Consider the following 22,177-nt stretch of genomic DNA (forward strand, 5'->3'; position numbering starts at 1 on the left):
AATACTTATTTAAACTATATTTCGCGTTTGTGCAAATTTACTTTTAGATATTGGCAAGGGAAATCAACATACCTTAAACAACCTTCTCTTATTCAACGTTATCTATTAAGTAGTAAAAGGGGTAGATATTATTTTTAAAAATAAAAAAAATTATATAACCCACTAAATCAGTATTGGCAAGATATATATAAATTCAATATTAAAATACGCACATTAAAAATTTTTGTAATTAACTTTTTTCTGTAATAAAAATTCAGGATGATTTTGGTTTAATTGGTTTACGTATATTGCTATATTTTCTAAATCACATAGAAAAGGGAAAACAGTGCATCAGTGAAAATTCAAAAATTTAGTTTAAGTAATACTAGCCATACCAAAAGATCAATATGCGAGATAAGAAATTTGGTAACTGCTCTACATTTCAAATAAAAATGCACTAGTTTCATGAATACTGAAATGTATGCGTAATAAGGCATATTATGTTATTATACTAAGCATGACTATAACTAAAAAAATTACAGTAATTTAAAACGATGGCATTCTTAACATACAATAAGTGCGCGAGTCTTAGTTTATTTTTTAATTGGCTTCTTCGTCAGATGGAAAAGAGTTAAGATTTCATCAAGGAAAAATATATTCTCAAAGTCACTAAACCGGGAGATAGAAAATAAGGTAGGTACTTAATTTTAAATAAAAGTTAAAATAGACTTACGCTAAACCAATTAAAAATAAGTCGTAAAAATATTTTTATTTATTAAATATGTTCTATACTTGACAGTTCTTTGTGTATAATTCTTCAAAAATATTTGAAATTTAATACATATTTTCTTAAAATGGTAGAATATCAGCAATACCCGGAAATTACGTGAGCAAAGCCACGGGTTATTAGATACACTTTTATTATAAAATAAAAACAATTATGCATTTGTAGTTCACGAATGTGATATTTTGTTTATTGCTTCACAACATTCATTTGCCTGTCTCAAATTTCATTGTACCACTTGTCAGAAATGTCACCAAAAATGAGAGATAGTTTTTTTTTGACGAATTTCAATTACGAGGAAACCTTTCGCAAGACTTTTTTCTTCGCAGTAGTCACTGGGACACCATTAATTTAAATCCACTAAGATAATAAAATTGTATGTATAATGATTTGTTTTTGTATATTTATATAACTTTCCAACCAATTTTTAATGATTTTCATGTGAATAAAAACTTGTAAAGCAATTTAATTAACTGTGTCATAATACTTCTGATTAGATGGAAATACAAACTTTTCATCAGTAATATACGATGATAAAAATATTTATTATTGTAAAATAATATTCACTGTTCAAATGCAAATTTAAATAGATTATTCATACATGTTTCCTGCTAATTAATGGTTTAAAATAATAATTTTTTAATATAAAATCATTTTTCTCTTGTGTTAAAATGGGTTGCTAAAATGAGGAATTATAAATATGTCACTTACTAAGTCCGTGCACAGATTTACACAAAACAGCAATGTAAATAATCTTTTTTGGTAGTTTCTAATTTTGTGCCCTGGATAACATGAATTTGGTTTAATTCATACCAAAGTGAATTTTTTGAACAACTTAAATTGATGTCATAAACAAATATTTATTTTATATTAAAAATCCACAAACAGTTTTTAAAATATAATATTTATCACGCCAGATGGAATAATAAACAAAAAATAGCTCTTATATGTTGTCTGTGTTTAAAGAATTGTATTATATTTCATGGAAATAATATTTACCTTTCGGTTATTAAAAGAAAATATATTTGTATTCAAAATACTTGCGCATCGTTTTTACGAGCATAAAGGCCGGGATACATTCGCAATAGCACGCAAACAGCACACAGATAGCACACACGCACAGAGATAGCACAGAGCTTGATGCTACATTCACGCACAACACAACACAAAATAATACCGGAAGCATTCAAAAAAGTTTTTTAAATGTAAAACTCCCGTTCACAATTTTGGTCACTGAAGTTGGCATACGTGACGTTTGTTTAGATTCGTGTGTTGTTATTGTGGTACGGTTTTCGTTAAACCCAGAAATATTTTAAATATTTCAAAGTTTACGTACAAAACACAATGAGCATTCAAAAATATATATCACTGTTTATTTCAAATCCGGCTTCTTTAACACATTCAGACACAGACTTCCAAGCATTTAATTTAGCTTCTTCATTTTTGTATCCTGCGGATCCCCTGTCATACAAAATATTTTTACTTTCTATTACAGCTATCAAAAAGCTATCAAATGTGCCTTCCATTTTTATGTTATCGCGTGTTTGAAAACAATAACAAACTACTCAAGTCAAGAGCACCAATACTTTCGTGACAATTGTTCTTTTATAAGCCCACTCGAGTAGTACTTAAACTGTTTGCTGATTGGCTACCATCATGGTCGCGCACAGAAAATAACCTAAAAGTTAAAAGTTAATGAACTTTCTGTGCGCCGATCCTGTGCTATTTTTCTGTGCGCGTGCTATTTGCCAATGTGGCAGCTCATATCTAATAGTGTATGTTGAACTTCTGTGCGTCTTTGCTGTTTGCTTGCTATTGCGAATGTAGCCCGGGCTTAACTTGTGTATCTAACCTCAAAGCAAGGAATATAAAGAGTGGGAACTCAATGCTATAACAAACACTCTTATTTTCTTTGGAGATCCGGGAAATGTGCTTTATTTATAAGCAAATTAACATAGTAAATCGTTAACTTTTCAGATCTATGTTGGCAAAATTGATTTTTTTTTGTGGTCATTCGCTACTGGGAATATTCACCATATAACGTTTAAGATTATTTATTTTGAATAACGAAACAACCAAAACATTATGTAAAAATGCTTCATCTTATGTTAAAAAAATTATAAACTGCATAGCCACAAAGTATGACATCATACCATTAGTTTCTGTTACTAATAACAACACGTGCACGCGTTTGAACAGTCATCGCAGCCATAGTTGTTTCATAGCTACCAAAATCATTCAACGTTGTCAAGAATTATTCCAAATTATGTTTTGCCATTTTACTCAATGCGCCACTCCGTTAACACAACATTTTATAAATTCTGAACCACGAATGTCAGTGGGAATGTACACTATACTGTACATTCCAATCTGATACGCTTTAAGAAATTTCTGTAGTTTTCTTATTATTAAAACTTAATTTTTGATGTTGGCATCTTTTAACCGCACTTTTTTTTTTTTTTTTTTTTTCGGTGGCCGTACTCCTCCAATTCAGTTGCGCCCGCCGATATCTAAGCGCTCGGATTTCAACAAAAGGCACCGCCTCTCGATAGAGTGAAACAGAGAATTACGCGCACGACCTTGAAAAAAGCGACGCTACAGCGCTCTGGCGTGGAAGCTGGTAACTACGAGTACCCTCTTGTGGAAAGAAGAGCTGTCTAGCGGCGGAGCTAACAACTACCTCAGTTTTGGATCCGAAAATTGGAATAATAAATCCTATCCCCTCGCGACTTCTATAAGTTATATATATTCAATGGTATTAGTGGTGGGAGGTTAGTCTGTCGGTGGATTCCGTGGAGGAAGAATCTGTCATCAATTTTTTTTTTTCTTTTGGCCTCACCGGGCTTGAAACGAGGACTCCATGATGTAAGTTCGTGTTTTATTGCAATTGTATTAAAATTTAATTTCTATATTTTTTATAAATTTTCAATTTTTTTTCAATTTTTTTATAAAAAATACAGATTTTCAAGATTGTGGCCATGATGTCATAACACAAGATTGAGTAGTGTTTTTATATAAATTTTTATTAATTAAGTTATTGTAAATTTTAATTTTATAGCATAAAAACACGGATTATCATAATGTCGGTGTTAACGAAAATTGCAACTCTCTATAACACAATATGGCGGCCGTAACTAAAAGATCAACGATGACGTCGTACACATCCAAGATGGCGGAGGTAAAGAAACATGCAACGTTTCTAGAATTCATGATGGTGACAGTAACGATGTGAGCAACGGTGATGTCTTAATTTAAGATGGCTCTTTTTATTAAAATTTTCTTGAATAAATTTTTTATTAATTTTTATTTTTTTTTTTTTTAGATTTATGTGATAATAATTAAAAATTTTCATGATGGCCGCCAATGTGAAAATGGCAACATTCTAGTTTTCAAATATGGTGGTCGCAACTAAATGTGCCACGATTACGTCATACAGACATACAATATGGCGAGCGTAACGAAACGTGCAACGTTTCTATAATCCAATATCATGACCGTAACGATATGTGCAACAATCATGTCATAATGCAAGATGGTGGAATTTTTTCATTAAAATGTTATTTTTTTTATAATTTTAAAAAAATTTCCCAATTTTCTAGCATAAAAAATACGGATTTCCAAGAAAGCGGTCGGAGCGATAATTTCAACAGTTATTTGATAAATTAATATAGCAGCTATGGCATCCTAATTCTCAAAGTCATAACATAGGTGTCTTAGGGAGGTTTGTAGATATGGATTTTTAAGCCTTATTGTGGATTTTTCAAGCCGTTGGCATTTTTGAGTACTAAAACGGGAAATCAACCTTTAAAACGGGAATGAATTTTTCCCTCGAAACAGAGAAATTGTTTATTTTTCAAATTTGTTATGATTTTTTGGCGGAATTTGTTTTTAAAAACTATAAATTGTTGGCGTATTTTAGCGAATTTTAGGCAAATTTTGGGTCATTTGTGGTAAATTTTGGCAAAATTTTAATGTTAAGTTCATCCAAGATGGCCGTCGTGACGTCACAATCCTCAATCCTCAGCCAGAAGCTACTCTTCAGACGTACATCCCTATACTACTCCTGTGTTAGTTTTTATAGTCACTCATTTTGCCTGATTAGGCCGCACACATAAACTTTACGAAAATTTCTAAACCGTTTGGAGCTGATTTAGTTGCTGTGGCATGTCATGATTAGTATAAACTATAAGCATTGAAATAGGCTACTCATGAGCTTCTGAAACGTTACTGATTTGTTGACTGATCATAAGGTGGGTGGACACAGTTGTTCACTTTAGTAGCGCAAATAAAACAAGTACTACTCTATTTTTCTGGTTGTGCCCCAGTCTTATACAACTTTTTAAACCAGCCATCGATGGAATCCTGTGGTGAAAAATTTATCAAGGGTCTTTGATGCTGGTTATACAATATTTTTTATTTACAAAAATATATACTGTAAGGTTTCAAATAAAATCTGTAGTAAAGTTTTAACAGTGTAGTATTGTTTAAGACTTGATGCGTTGTATAACAAAAAAAATGGTTTATTTTATCAGACATAAGTAAAAAAGATAATTTAACTGACCAGCTCAAAATCAAAATTCTGTGTTTTGTAAGATGTATCAGAATTTACAGTTCTCAAAACTATTACCGGCGGTATCCATTTCCCAGTTGTCACTTGCCATGCAACAAACGATGTTGGTTTACGAACATTAACAATCACATAAATGTGTCTACAAACACGTGACAGAAACTGTTAGAACAACTTTTAAGAAATGTCAATATGGAGACACGTTACATCGCACAGGATATAACTATTTAATAAAAGAATACTAAACTGGTTAAACAATTGTTTATTTTTAAATTAATTAATGTATAGTTTTATATTTGATATCTTATATTTTAAGTAAATTGTTTTACTAACATTCTTTATTTATTTTGTTTCAGGGGATTTCAACTTTTTTTCTGGTGAGTACTAATTACAGTTTTGGATTTTAATAATTGTCTTTGTTAACATAAACTAGAAAAATAAGTTAGGTATATGGAAGAGCTGCTATTAGTATTGGGTATTTTATTTCGCTTGAAAACAGCTAAAAGCTTGGTGTCCTTGCCCTTCATCAAACCATTTAAAACGATCCACTGTGTCACTAAGAAGCTTTAAATGTTTTAAACTGAACTATATATATATACATATAACTATATATATATATATATATATATATATATATATATATATATATATATATATATATATATATAAATTAACCAGCTGAAGTACGCGGCGCTGCCCGGACTGAACACAGGGTGAAAAGGTTTTTTTTTTTTAAAAATCGTATTTAGAGAGTAACTGTCTACTTAATTTGAACGTCAAGTCTGCAAAATTTCATCAATTGTTACCGAAATTTTGATTTAAGGGGTAAAAAAATGTAAATGTGGAAAGGAGTTTGGAAAGTGGTGGACGGAAGGAAAATTCTGTTTAAAAATCGCACGTATTCAATCAACATTTTTTAACGTGATAACGTCTTATAAATAGATGAACACTGGCTGCACGCACGAAAAAGAATGACTCATTGTCACGTTCCACGTAAGCCGAGCGTGCAAGAACCGGCCAACCACCGTTCGAGAAATTCTTCTATAATATCAAACAGGTTAAGGCGGGCTTTTTAAACGCAGCAAATTAAATTTTTTTATTTTTCCAATTTCGTCATTTTAAATTAACAATTTATTGACACTGATTTGATTTCAGTTTATTTCTATAACTAATTGTTCGTGACTATATTTTAACAAATTATTGAAATTAAATTTGCAAAAACTGTAAATAATATTTGAAAATTAAAAAGTATGCAATTTTCCATAAATGTTTTCTTATGCCGTTATCACGTAAAATTATCGTCCGTAAACCGATATTACAGACAACCCCATTTTTTTAAGTAACTGTATATAAGAGTATTCTTATTTTTAACGTTAAATCTACAAAACTTTTTCTGGGAGGGCAAAAATACTGCTTTTAATGTTAGGAAAGTGAAATGAGGATCTTTTTCGTAATCTCGTGATTTCAGTGTACTTCATTTTCTTAACTTGTATATTGACAGTAAATTTACCTTTTTTTTTTACGCAAACTGTTCAAAACTTCACCAGGAAAGCATAAATCTGTTTTAAGGTATAGTAAAGAGGAATCAGTTATTTCTAAACTTCATGTAGCCAGGAAAAGGGTAGGTTCAACGGTAATTTTATATTTACTTTTAACATAAAATGTGAAAAAGTTCATCAAGGTGTGAAAAATTTTAAGGAGATGGGGTAGTTTTAAGAAATATGCATTTAATAAACCTTTTTTTAAAATGAAAATCAGAATTATACAGTATTTTGCTTCCTCTTTTGAATGTCAAGTGTGCACGATGATATCAAGTTTTACCAGTACTATATTTTAAGTGGTGGAAAAGTTACATGACTGTGGTTTCTTGAAATCTTGTATAGAAAATTTTATGGGGGTAAATTTCAATTTAATGTAAACAGTTAATTTTCTGTCAACTTGAACGCCGAGTTTGCAAAATTTCTTCAAGAAGTACTATAATACAACTTTAGGGGTATTAAGAGAAATTAGGGGCGGTTTTCAAAATCTCATGTAGACAGTGGGATGGCAGAAATTTTTTTATCGGATATAGACAGTTAAATTCCTCTTAAATTTTAACGCCAAGTTTGCAAATTTTCATAAAGAAATACCAATATCCTTTTTTAAGGGATGGGGAAGGGGGACGGGGTTGTTTCAGAAATATCTAGTGGACAGGAAGATAGGGGTTGTAGATGAAGCAGTAAAATTCCTCTTATTTTAACATTAATTGTGCTTATTTTAATTTATAAAGCCAACATTATGCTTTAAGAAATGAAAAAAAGGGGGGATGGGGTGATTTTTCGAAATAATGTAGGCAATGACATTAAATTTTTTCTAAAGTACATCTTTAAGAGTCATTTAGTCTTAATTTGAATATCACATGTGAAAATTTTCAATCATAAACATCAAATTTCTGCCTTAAAAGGTGGGAAAGGGAAATTGGGGGCGGGTGTTATTTCTGTACATTCCCCTTCTTTCTAAATCATTTAAGACAGTAATTTTCCCCTTTATTTAAACGCAAAATGCGCTCAATTTCATCAAGTAATACAAAATTATGTTTTAGGGGGTGAGAAAAGGGGATGGTGTGCCTTTTTTATTTAATGTATACAGTTTCCCACCTCTTTTTTGAAATCGTTTAAAAACCTTAATTCCCCCTAATTTTTTATGTAAAGTAGACAAAATTTCATTAAATAGCATTGAAGTTCTTTTTTTAAGAGATTGGGACAGGAGATGTAGGTGGTTTTTCGAAATCTCAAGTAGACAATGACCTTTCTGGTGTTTCGATGGTAAAATGTGCACGGTTTAATCAAAATCGGATAAATGGTTTAGAAAGCATACGGGACAAACAAAAGAACATTAATTTATATATATATACATATATAGATTTTGCAGATGTTTATATTCGTATTAACACTAGTAATACATTTAAAAGTTTTAATATGATGTATGATGGTAGTTATTACACAACAAAACTATAAGAGCATGATTACTTATGATATTGTATAGACTTTTTTCTAAACTTATTTTTAAAAATATTTACGAAAGTTTACCTACATCATATATGATAGATTTGAAACGTTACTTTCTTTATTTTAAAAGCGTAATTAATTTCTTAAGAGTTAAATTAGATTTTAAGTTTCTTGCTTTAACAAACGAATTTCAAACATGTAGTTTACACGCCGTAAGCTTTTGAACATATCTATGCTAAGTAAACTTATCAGCTTGCTACCTTCCATGCACGAAAAATATTTGAACTAAGTACAACATTATAATATAAATCCAAAATTATTGTACCATTATTAATTAGTAAAAAGTTAAATACAGAACTTCTTCCTAAATGACGGATGTAAAGTTTGGAGAAAATATTTAAACGCTACGTGTCTTTAAAAAATATATTTATTATAATTAATTATCTACTGGCAGTGCGTAATTGTATATATAAATAAATATATATATATATATATATATATACAAAAAAAATTTAATTAAACATGCCTCACTCTGCTGGATCGAAAACAAAAAAGTTAGTTATTTCAACAATATGTACGTAATTTTTTAATACATAATTATTATTTCAAAGCAAAGAACAAACATTCCAACACAATTAATTAGTCTCGACAGTTATTTTGGTCGGGTGTTATGGCTAAAAATTCCAATGGATATTTTGCATGTAAGATAAAATTTTCGTCAAAAAGAATCAAGCCAAACGAAGGCAGGTAAACACTCGTCTTTGTTACCGGCACTCGGAAGGGCGACTGGCTGCTGGTCTGAAACGAAGAACCGCAAATTGGCGTGCCCAAGGGCATGAGCCACGAGGGGGGGGGGGGGATGCTGTCTCTCTTCGAAGTCTTCCGCGACCGTCGTCGCTGGAAAGCACCTCACTCGAGGGACGGGCTACGTCAGCGGGGAAAGCGGTCCACATTCCGTCGTAAAGTAAAAATCCCCTTTCCGCCGCTTCCACCCTTCTACACCACTGGCTCTGTCCACGCGTATATATATAAAAAAAAAAAGATATAAAAAAAAGAGAATGCTGCAAGAGGGAAAGGTTGGGCTTCGCAACTTGACAAGGGCCAAGAGTTGCGGTCTGCGAAGGGATGTTTATAGCCAACGTTGCGACGACATGCCTCCCTCCTTCCACCGACATAACTGTTGACGTCCGCCCGGAAAAAGGCCGCGCACGAAGGAAGTAAAAAAAAGGGAGGCTTTAAGTTGTTTTTCATGGCCGCTCGCTTTTACAATTTTTTTTTTTTTCACCCCTGCCCCACGCCTTTCGCTAACTGCCAGTCATAACGTGACAGATACAAGATAAACGACTTCCCGCGCCTCTCCGCGGTTCTGACAGATGCGTAACTTTACGTAAAGTCCCCCTTTATTTTTCGCAGAGGGTTCGTCGCAACCCTGCCAACTTCACAAACGCTTCCGGTCAACCTGTCCGTGAAACTGTTTCGTGCTCTTTCCTCGACTATGGGGACTTCCAATACTGTGGCGGAAAAACTCAGAGGTGACGTGGAAAAGAGGGGGAAAAGTTTACTCAACCAAATATCTCTCTGAAAAAGACCAAAAACATGAAGATTTGAACAAAATAATTCTTTGTTTCAGTGTAAATTGGTCATCTCAATTTTTTATATGAATTTGAAATAAGCTTTAAATAATTTTAAAATATCTAGTTTGAAAAGTACAGTTTAATAGCAGGAATAACAGTTATGCCAGAAAAATAAACAAAAATAAGTTCCAAAATTTTTCTCAGTGATTTAGGCATCCTGATAAGCCAAAGGTCTAAGAAATTTATCATTATTATTGCATTATGTTTGCTAGTTTCAGTCTTGCTCTTATAATTAGTTTCATTTACATACTGTGCGTGCTTTGTAATCTACGCGTTACCGGCTCTGTATCGATTGTACTTTAAAAATAATATCAGGTTTGGTTGAACATCGCATGTCATAACGTAGAAACGTATATGCTGTCTCGTCCAGAACGCAAGAACGATGACTCCCAGAACACTGTTAAGTCACTCATGTACAGATTACTTGTTCAACAGCAGTCGATAGATTTACGCTACCTTCGGTTTGACGACAATATAAAGTTGTGTATAGCTCTTTAAACGAACGCACTTCTACAAAACGTACTAGAAATATAAACAATCAGTGTATTTTGTTTATTCGATTACTTTTACATTTTACACTCTGTCAGGATTGGATACTTATGGTTGTTCGTACAATGTGTGAATATTGTAATTTAATTTTTGGTTTCTGGTCTTTCAGCGAGTGACGAACTACTTACTATCAAATCATATTTAAAGTATGTTACAACTTGACATAAGTTCTAACCAGTCATCAAAAAAAAAAAACTAATGAAGCAGGACTCCATGCAAAGGTTGCTTCATTGCGTTTTGAAGTATGTAAATTACTCAGATACTCTTCCTTCTACTGTAAATTCTAGGTTAAAATTATGTCATATATAAAACTGACCACTTGTCCATTAGTTAATAACTAAAAAAGGCCGCTAGTTTAAGTGTAACGCTGTGGTCCGTCATTACCGTTTACCCCAGGGGAAGCATACAACTCACGTTGTTTCGGTTCCCTGCAAGAAATTCCGAAAATTTCCGAAGTTTTGCGTTTTGGTATTAACGCCACTTCAGCCACTAAATCAGAAGTTTCCAATGAAAACAAGCATGTTGTGACTGACCTAACCTAACCTAACCCTTCGATTATTTTAATTCCAATTTTTGAGAGAAATCCGAAGTTGCACGAACGTGATAGGGAACCGAAACTACGTGAGTTGTAGGCTTCCCTTTACCCCAGACCCAAGTAACTTTCCAACCGGGGGTTCATAGACCCGCAGTCAGGTATGACGACATCGAGTCTGTGTCTGGGTCTGTGACTCTGACATAAAACCAGGATATGAGAGAACCATCCAGATTCACCGATCTATAATGGGCTGTATCGATGTTCAACGAACACCGGTGAGTCGACGGAATGCAGTTCGTGGGCCACGAACACACACACACGACCGCCCGGCGCCGAACTTCAGTCTGCATCGCAGCCGACTGACGTAATTCTGCCACGTCACAACGCTACGTTTGGACGTAAAGAGTTCACGTGTGCGTGTTCGTGTGAACGCAGCGGTGAGCAGCCGGCGGAGCGCAAGCGAGTGCTACTCGCCGGGTGCGGACTCGTCTGCGAGCGGGAGCGAGTAGTGGGGGACCAACATATAGGAGGTGGCCTGTAGGTCGTCGACCCAGCGCCCAAGAGCACCGGGACTCGCTTGCGACATCGGGGGAGAGTGGCTCGGACTCGCTGGCGCACCGACCGGACGAGCCCCCAGCTCCACAGAGGTGGACGGAGGACAACACGGCGAACGGGGAACTAGTGAACCAGTGGTCAGCGGATCTCGCCGTCGGGCGCAGAGGCGAGTGGAACAAGGACTCATCGCGACACCAGTGACGGGAAACCACTCGCCGGGGGAACCAGATGTTTCCGAACCTCTCTGGCCTGACGCAGTGGGGATCTACCAACGAGGCAGCAATTGGTCGTCGACGCTACAACAAAGTAAACTCGACGTGCATACGCCAACGTCTCAGGCGGAGCTAATTTCCAGTGAACTTAGCTCTTAATGACGCCCCATCAGACGCAGAAGCAGTACATTGTCCTCAGTGTTTAAATGTAAACTTCTCGCCTGTTAATGATCATAATAATATAATTTTGTCAGTGCCAAGCGAGTAGCGCTAATTTGTATTCCAATGTTGCTTGGTTTTGAGAAATTATACAGCATGGAATGGTTTTGTTCATTATTAATAATAATCTTTTTTACACGACAGTAATTTGTAATGCTAGTAGGTAAATATATTATCCAGTCTGAGTGGAGAGAGTAGCGAGTAATTCGAGTTAGCACCTCTTACCTGGTTATAAAAGTGTAAAGTTGTTTTTATTGTGTTTGCCTGTTGTGAGTAAAGTTATGATAGTAATTTATATCTAATTATTATTGTTTATTTGTTTATAAGGCATATGACGGAACACAACGGGATCGTGATTCAATACTAGCCTTTCAGAATTATGAGAAAAATAGAGATGCTTATGTTCTGTTATTATCCACTTGCAAATAATAACCTCATTTTTTGGAATCTGCGGTGCTGTTGGGCTGTTAACAGTAGTCACTGACATAAGAAACATAAAATATAATGTAAAGACTTGTATAAGTCATGTACTCCATGAGCATAAGATCATGGATAGTGTAATTTTCTGGTCTGTTTTCCATTCTTTAAATTTCTCTTCAGAAGAATATTACTAAAAGTCACATGAGCTAAATTAATTAACTTATTCATATTTCCTTGGTTTTTAAGATAAAAACGTTGGAGTATTTTGAAACCATTAAACATAATAAGAGGATCTAGTTTTTTGAGCCAATATTGAGGGTTTGATGAGTAATTCAAATGTGTTGCTTATTACCGATAAAAAAATTAATTATTTATAAAAATCAGGGTAAAGTAAGTATTATACAAGCCAAGAGAATATGTTGCAGATCTCGACAACCTTTTTCCCCAGCGCACGATCTATGTTCGGAGCACTTGAAACATCGTGTCTGGAAGTATGGTAAAATGTTGAAACTCGGCCTAAAGTTGTTATCGTTCTTTTAAAGCTTCATAACTTCACGTGAGGGAATCGAACGCCAGGGGCGAACATTCTGATACGACTGACTACACACCTCCCCCCCCCCCCTTCAGTACGCCGCGACGCGGGCCGACTGCAGTGTCTGGCCTGGAGTAACGGTAATGGCGCCCTCGGGATCCACCCGGATTCATGAGCGCGCAAGCCCCTAACGCCCTTCTTTGTGGGCGCGTAACATAAAATTAATGTTTTAAGTGTACCCTTCCGCCTTGATACCTTCGGTCTAATACCCTACAACAATCTATACCACGCATAAAACTTAGCGGCGATAGCGTTTGCCCAATTTTCCTGAGATGCGCTCGCTAGACGGAGGAAATTTATCACGCCTGAAAAAAAAAATTACCTTCTATCACAGCCCACAGGCGTAGGTAGATTTCAAAGTACCTATTTATTCTGGAAATATTTTGGAAACTTGTACAAACTTCTGAAACATTATAAGAATTTTATATACATACCATATTTATGTTCTCCAATATTACAAAACGATCTATGAAACATTTTGTAATTTTCCATGCAGCGAAAATATTATGAATGTATGTATTTAACTCAATGGATCTAGTATTGAATAGCTTAGAACGAATTACATATTATGCCAACCAAGGTAAATATTAAATTTTTTTGACTTTCAAAAACTATTTTTCATCTCCTGCACTAATAACGTGGTCGTATAAAAATTTGCTTTGCACCAAGGTTTAAGATATATTAAGGTGGTTGAAAATAAATTCGAACGGATTTTATACTAAGAGTGTTTTGAATTTTTTTAAATTTCAACCGCTGTTATTACAGAAGTAATTCGTTTCATCAACAATTATTTAAAATAAAGTCTTAGATAGAGTTTAGGATTTATAAAATAAATTATAACGGAAATTATAGTATACTTTCAAAACTCGTTATTTCCACCTTTGCAGCAATGGTTGGTTAGATCAAAATTTATTTTAACAAAAGTGTTAGATCATGTTAAAACAGTTAAACAAAAATAAGAATGGATTCGATAGCGTACATGGTAGTGAAGTTTTATTTATTTTCTTGTTCCAAATTCAGGTTTTCTTTAACCCCTTGCAATAATTGTACTTACATATTATCAAAAATTGTTTCAGACATATGATTTAGATAAAAATTATATGATTAACAAAAACAATTTGAACGGATTTAATAGTATGCCTACTATCGGATTTTTGGTTTATTTTTGTCATTCAACCCATGTTTATTAAACCTCTTGCAGTAATGGTAGTTCATATAAAAATATATTTAGACGAAAGTTGTAGATAATAATTCATGCTTTTGCAATAAATTAGAACGAATTTTATAATGTACATGGTGCAGAATTTTTTTTTTAATTCTACGCCTGTTTTTTCAACCCTCTGCAGCAATGACTGATATTATCAAAAATTGTTTCAGATAAAATTTTTAGATAAAAATTATAAGATTTTCTAAAGATTTTAACGGTTATGATAGTGTGATTACTAAGGTAGTTATGAATTTATTTTTTAAATTTTAACCCCTCTTTATAAACTCTTTGCAGCAATGGTTAGTTGTATTAAAAATTGTTTCAGGAAAAAATTGAAGATAATAATTAATGGTTTTACAATAAATTATTTTGGATTTAGTAGTGTACATGGTACGTAATGTATGATTTTTTTAATTACCCCCCCCCCCCCCCCCGTATTTTAATCCCGTTTCTGCAATGGTGTGTTTTATTAAAAATTATTTAAAAGTTTAAAGTAAAAATTATACATTTTACAAATAATGTGAACGGATTCGATAGTGTGCTTACTAAGAGAGTTATGGTATTTTTTCCTCACCAAACCTTGTTTTTTCCACCATTTGCAGTTAAGGTTGGTCGTATCAAAAATGTATTTAGAAACAATTTTTTGTATTAACCCTACTAGTTAGAATTCGTTCAAACAGATGTTATATTTATCATATTATGGGAGTTATAGTGATTCTTGTGTTTTTCAAAATACCTTCCTCATTTCTACCACTTTGTTTTGGATATTGCCTATTAACGAACTCGACTGAGATTTTTCATGATTATATAATATGTAACAGTTTAGAATTACGGCACAATTATAGTGTCTTTACAAATTATATATATAAACTTTTGAGTTGACGATGGTTTTGGGGTCTATGGGTTCCATTATACGAATAAATATATATATACATTTTCCGGAAGTCTCACCATAGTAACGGCTAAAATGGGTAGTATGTATGCGAAATCTACGTAAAATATTTGAGGTTAACACTGTGAAAGTTATTTCACGTATAACTACTAATGGGAAGCGTTTAAAGATTTAATATGACTTTAAAAAGGTTTTATAAGCATTCGTTTGATGTTAGGTAATTACCTTTCATTTTTTAACTATAAAAATTTACTGTTTGCTTTGGAATTGGGTGTAAAATCAAAAACAGAGAATACAGTTAATAAATAAATAAGTTCTTTTAAAAATTCAGTGAAAAATCATACAAATGCAAGATTTTTAATTTTTATTCTCTTGTATTTATTAACTGAAACCCGTCTAAAATAGTTTCCACCAATTCCTTAAAATTGTATGTTTAATAAGTGTAAATGAATTTCCCTTAATGTCGTGACCGGCCTTCTCCAGGTTGTCCACGTGTTTTGTGCGCCTAGCCAGCGAGACTTCCCTGGCCGAGATCGCTGAAGGACGTGTGAAGCTCGTGTGGCGTGGCTTAGGATCGTGTCTTCGATCCCTGACACAGGCGTGGCACACCCTGGGCTACTGGCGCCGAGTGAGACAAGGAAACAGCTTAGAGCCCACTTTGACCTAGGGGTTCTCTTTTCATGCAACGCAGATCTCTGCCTTTACCTGTTCCTTCGCTGAAGCCTGCGTTTGAAATGAATTAAAAGCTCATTTCCTATCTGACCAGAGAAATGGGGTATTTTTTTATCTCCATGATAATAGAAAAATTAAGTACAGTTTTTTTTTCTGAAAGTGAGTTTGTGGGATAGCCTATAGTTCACAGGTATGAAAGCCACAATCACAACCCGAACAGTTCCAAAGTTGACCGAATTTAAAGTTTAGGTTAGGTTAGGGATGGTAGGTTAGGTTAGGTTAGGTTATCGTTACTAAAATAAAATGTTGGTTAGGTTAAAGTTTTTAAAAAATACTCTATGACCGTAAAATATACTAATCTTTGCAATACAGAGTCTTTTCACAAGCGATCAGCAAACATCGGAGAACGTCGGAAATTTTCGGGTGTAGCTCTCATCCATGTGAACTAAAGGCTTCCCGAACTTGAGAGTGGAAACAGAGGCCTTCTTTTTTGTTGGTTAAAGGACTACAAATAAATGAAAAATATGGGCGTGGATGAAATCTGTAGTTATATTTTAAGCTTTGTTGAAAAACTGCATTAAAAATTGGAAAATATAATTTTTTTTAAGCCGTCGCGTCGGCCTGGCGCTGCTTTTGTTGACACAGGAAATCTGAGCTCGATGAACCAAAAAAAAAAAAAAGAGTACAGAGGACCAACAGAGATAAACCATTCTCTAGAAACAGTTTTTAAGGTCACATAAATATTTATTGAATTTGCCTGAACTGATAAGACACATTAAAGGTTTTGAGTTTGAAATGTAGAAATAAATTTACTCTTACTCGAACAATCACGGAGCAAACAAGGTTTTGTTATGATAACACCATAGCCGTTTAATTCTGGGTGCTTTAAGAATTATGCCACAAAAGTTTCTTATGAAAGGTATATGGGAGAAAACCTGACCGGTGAACAATGAAAAAATTAATTATGGCATGATTGTATTTATTCACTTGCATTCGATTGTCGCCTGTGCAGCCATAAGTATTGTTTCCGACTAGCGAAGAACAACCTAGAAGTTTTCAGTTATTTTTTGAACGTTGTGGTTTTTCTGAGGCATATCGTGGGGCACTAGGAGGGAAGGGAGTACAATTTATAGGTTGTATACACTTCTAGTTTAGATTTAGCTCTAGAGGGATACATATTTGAGACAGGGAGACGATTGAGATAGAGAGACTGCAAGGATAAAACTAAGTATTTGATTTTTTGTAAAGGCACATATCTTGCTAATATAAACTGTAGATGTCTGTTTGTTCATGTGCACCTTTCTACTATAATGAATGCATCATGACATTCCGTTTTGAATACTTCGTGCACTGTATGTTTTTGTGATATGGTGCTATGGGCCGCTTGTGTTCCCGTTCGTGAGTTTAGTGCACTGTACATTGCATGGGCATTGTGATTGCATATTGTGCACTCTTATTTTTTGTTATATCGTGTATAGGTTTTGCTTTATCTATTGCGGCAATATCGGTATCAAATATACTTAGCTAGCAACCAAAATAATTTGGTTTTTGGAGATTATACCTTATTTGGAACCTTATAATTAAAGATAAATACTCTATTATATAAACATGTAATGTACTTAACACTGTGTTTTATTCATATGAAATATATTAAGTATAATAGGAAGTATATACATTTTTGGTAGAATTTGTTGTTTGTTATGTTTTTGTAATAATATTTAGAAAAAAATGAAGAAAAAAAAATACAAAATATTATAGCCACAGAAATAATATTATCTAATGTTGTCTTTAATATTCTTCCAACCAAAAAATTTCATTGCGTATGTTTTTTTTTTTAGTTTATTTGATGTTTGGTAATTATTTTAAAGAGTTTACCATGAATGTCAGCCCTTTCTGGACAATCCAATGATACTTATGAAAATTTGGGTTTAAGAGAGTAAATTGCTTGCAGTGAGTGCCTGAGTCATGCGGGTTAGGCCTTATTCTGTTGTCTTTACATGTATTTTCAATCCGTCAAGCTCTTTGTTTTCTGCGACGACAAAAACAATAGAATAGCGCCAATTCAACATTATCTGCGAATCATAAATTCATACCGTAAGAATATTTAAAAGTTAATTTAAAACTTAATGATACATTTTATTGTTTATATAAATATATGTACAATAATCTTTTTGATTAAAAAAACATTTAGGTTGCGAATACTTTGGTTTGATTTAACTATTAAAATGAATTCGTTTCTGATTGTCAATGACTATAATCAACATAAAAAGTATGACTTTCAACTTAAACCACATATATGTTCAAGTTATATAATTTTTAGTTTTAATTTAAATTATATGACGAGCCGTATATATTATACTTTGTTATAATATTCTGTATTTAATTTGATGTCATTAAGGATGTGTGATTCTGGATGAATAAATGTGTAACACATTGAACACCTCTGTTTTCCATTTCATCCCTTGTGCCCCTCGCGTTAGACACGAGAGGTTATAAACCTCTTTGGGAGCCGGAATATATGTGAAAGTTAGTAGTATGATGTCGGTAGTTCTAAGATATTAGTATGACTGATACGACAGTCGTCCTTTGTCGATTTTGTGACTGATTGTTTGTTGTTATTGTGGAACGTACGTGTAGAGAAAGCTGGTAATATGTACTGTCTCGCAATCCAGACTAGCATAATTTAAAATTCTTCAAGTTTTTAAGACATCTTTAGTGAACTCTTTTTGACCTCACCAGAAAAAAAATTCGTGCTAATTAATTAAGGAAAAGGGTTACTCATTTGTATTGACTGGAATAAATTTACGCTTTAAATGACTTCTAAGATAGACTCCACATTTCCCTACATACTCAGGCAAATTCCACCTGATCATTAGCTGTTGATTCATGAGAACTGTCAACTAGGATGTTTGCGATACGATACATTTTTGTTTGAAGGTTTTTCATTGGCTTAAAGTTCAGATAAACTATAAACCAATCACATAAACAATATAAAGGCACAGTTGTTTGGATTCTAGCATATCGTGAAATAAATAAATTTTTCTGATCTCTACTCATTTGGCACATACCAGAGCTCAGCAAAGAAATCAAATTTGATACCAAACAGAATGAATGTTGTGTAGAAACAAAACTCGCTAATAGTGTACGCTAAAATTATTAAAAACGGTCAATTATGTCAGTGGTACTGAAGTGAATGTACTGAAATGAAAGGTATTCTGCCCAGAACATGGTTTTTGGACAAATATTAGTTCCACCTCTCTGGCTATACAAACTACCACAAAAGTTGATATTGGGCTGCTGAAAATTCCCAAATTAAACACAAATTGTAGGGTCTAGTGAGTCATTTCTGCATCCAGAATTGTTGTCCCTATATTTTGTGTGACAGTGAACAAAACATTAGGTAAAACTCACAAAAATATCCTGACGGTACAATTATGTCTGAATTTTACTGTTACAGTCATAAATCTTAAAAGGATACTTTTGATTTAAAAAGTATTTGTTACAACTAATTTGTGGTTTCTTTCAGTTAGTGAAATGGTTTAGTTAAAATGAACCGTACACTTATCTCCAATATAAATTTTCTAGACTCAAGCAGACAACGAAAGGCTCGAGTCGTTAGTGTGAAATGAAGCCTACCTTCACTTATTTCCAGGATATTTAAATAACATTTCCCTAAGTTAAAAAAAGTTTTTGTTAAAGAATCATAGTGCTGACTAATAATTTAATGAGATTTTTCATGTTACGGATTCAGTGTTTCTCGCAATATTACCAACCCAAAGTTCAATGCGAGTGAACAATCGATATTTCTGCTGTTGTTGAACAGTTTAGTTGATCGCGGTGGTCGTTCGGGAAGCTTTCACCTCTCCTGTGCCGGGACACGTGCTCGCAGCCATTACGTATTCCAACGGCACCTGCATAATTAAATCCATGGCCTTTCGGAGACGGCCGTAGCCTCTCCCGGTGGGCAGTGCTGCGCGTTGCCGTTCACCGGGAAGATATTCCGGTTATACTGATCGTCGCGGGCGTTTTAGGAAGCTTCCCTCGGATGTGCGTCCGTGTCACTAGGTCTACCACCTCGTGTGACGTTAGGAGGTGGTCATGCATGCATTAGTACATGGCTACTGGTAAAGATCACCATTGGCTTCTGGGTTGTAGCTGCGTCGATGGCCAAGATATACCCGAAGTCTTGGTCTACGTTGCAATCGCCGTCATCAGGGTAGCAGTTACCTACTACAAGTTCTGCCTTTTTTAAATTTTCCCTGAGAGGGCAGTATTTTCCGATTTCTGCAGCTGTGGTATAAACGGAGCCTCCTTTCTTCTGGTTGACCTGTTGGTTTGGCCAGTCGTAGCTAGGCTTCTGTGATTGGCTTGGGGTGCTGGTCCATCAGTGCCCCCCTCTCTTTTGGTTGGCTGGTATGTTTGGACAACCAGAGGTGATTTGTCTTTTGTTGGGTGGCTACTGCTTGAAGCCGCTTTTTGTCCAACTGATGGTCTTTGTCCAATGTTTTGGAAATAGTTTAAAAGTACTGTATTCCACCGATGTGACAAATTTTACTGAAGGAAATTTTTTTATGTGTTAAATAACCACCAAGAAACATTTCCAAAACGTTTTTGGGTAGAAAGTAATTTTGACTACGTCACAGCATGACATATTTTGGTAATTCCTATTTCCATGAGGCGTGCCCAGCATGGCACAACCTCGCAAGATTCTGAATGCATCGCGACCATATCTAGTGGCCAATCACCAATAGACTGTAAGTACGAATATATAAGTGCGTCCAGCAGCGCAGTTAACCATTTTTTGAATTTAGATTTTAATGGCATGATTGCCACTGTAAAAGATAAAATCTGGTTTTATGACGAAAACAACTGGAACGTCATTAAGATTTTATATGGATTCAATTTTTTTTGTCTAAGTTTAATTGCGATTATTATTGGATATTTAAATAACTGGTGAATGTTAGCATGTTCTGCTTCTAATATAATATCTCATTTACATAAAATATTTAAACATTTTTTTGGTGTTGTAGCTGTAGACAAACGTAAATGAAAATCTGATTTCGACAATTATGATGGCATTTCGTAAGCTAACGTTAGCCTCTTGTGCGGAAAACAAAAATCCTTTACATCTCTAGTGATAATTAATGCACTGAGAGAAAGGTTTGTTTGCCTCAACAAAATATTTGTTTGTATATGACGAAATAAATATATTTTGTTAATTGAAACAAATATTTTGTAGTAAGAAAGATTCTGTTGACCCAAAAAAATGATTTTGTCAACTCAAATGCACATTTGGTCAGGTGTAACAAATTATTTTTGTTACTTACCGAGTTTGGTTAAACTAACAAATTATTTTATTCCACCAAGTAAATATTTGTATCTCCATATGTAAACAAGTATTTGTTTGATTCAAACAAACTTTTTTCTCTGTGTGCAAACACCGGACCAGCTGCCCGCATCCGGCTCTCATTCGCGCATGTGCTTCATCAGTGGTGGTTGGCGATGAGTTGGAAAATGCATGCTGGCCTATCTCAAGAGAGTACACGAGCCCGCAAAATCGGGCTGATGAAAAACCACACGAACACTTAATAAAGAAGACATGCTGAATCATCCTCGCACTACCAGAACCTGCACTGCTTTCGATAACTAAGAGCCAATAAGCATTTGGTAAGTAAACACACAATATTTAATGTGTTGTACCCGGAGCACAAACCCCTTAGTGCATCACCCCCGTGCACGGACATATCAACCGCGCTGTGCCACGAGTGCGCGGCGCACAACGACGAAGCCTGTGGGGTAGGCGACCGGCAGTACACCGATGGAAAAAAAAGTATATAAAAAAACCTGCAGGACGAGAAAGAATAGTTTATGCACTATTAACCACCACGCTCCCTCACTTCACCTCCTGCCCGCAGCACCCGCAGCAGAAGCCCACCGCCGATCTACAACGAAGAAGGACGACCTCCGCCAAAGCTCAGACCGCTGCAGGGTAAGCTGCAACTGTTCATCATAGCCATTGCGGACCTCGAGGTCCGAATCCCTGACTTCGCTACCGCCTATGTCGTTACGCTGCCCGAAGCTACGCCAACGTACTACGGAACGTGGGTACGATTAGTTCTTCGTTACATTAATTTGTTGGTATAATATTTATGAAGAATCACATTTTAGGTGATGGAATATTTTCACGAATCACGCTTGGTGATAGAACATTAGAGTTGAACAGAGTTAAATAATAAAATAAATATTATTGAATATAAAATCAGAGTATAAATGTAACAATATATTTATAGTACCCACAAATACGCGTGTAATCGTGTATATGTAGTAAACATTTGTGCAAAATACACAAGTATGTTTTATAGAAAGTTATTAA

General features: G+C 34.5%; 1 protein-coding gene across 1 annotated transcript in view; it reads left to right on the plus strand.

Moving 5' to 3' along the window:
• The window catches only part of LOC134530706 (uncharacterized), a 466,998-nt gene that overhangs the window by 403,747 nt on the left and 41,074 nt on the right, over positions 1–22,177 (plus strand). The window contains exon 5 of the mRNA XM_063365805.1: positions 5,687–5,707. Within this exon, the coding sequence (XP_063221875.1) occupies positions 5,687–5,707 (21 nt within the window). The remainder of the gene's footprint in view (positions 1–5,686; positions 5,708–22,177) is intronic.

Source organism: Bacillus rossius, chromosome 3, assembly GCF_032445375.1.
Source record: "Bacillus rossius redtenbacheri isolate Brsri chromosome 3, Brsri_v3, whole genome shotgun sequence".
Classification (NCBI taxonomy): Eukaryota; Metazoa; Arthropoda; class Insecta; order Phasmatodea; family Bacillidae; genus Bacillus; species Bacillus rossius.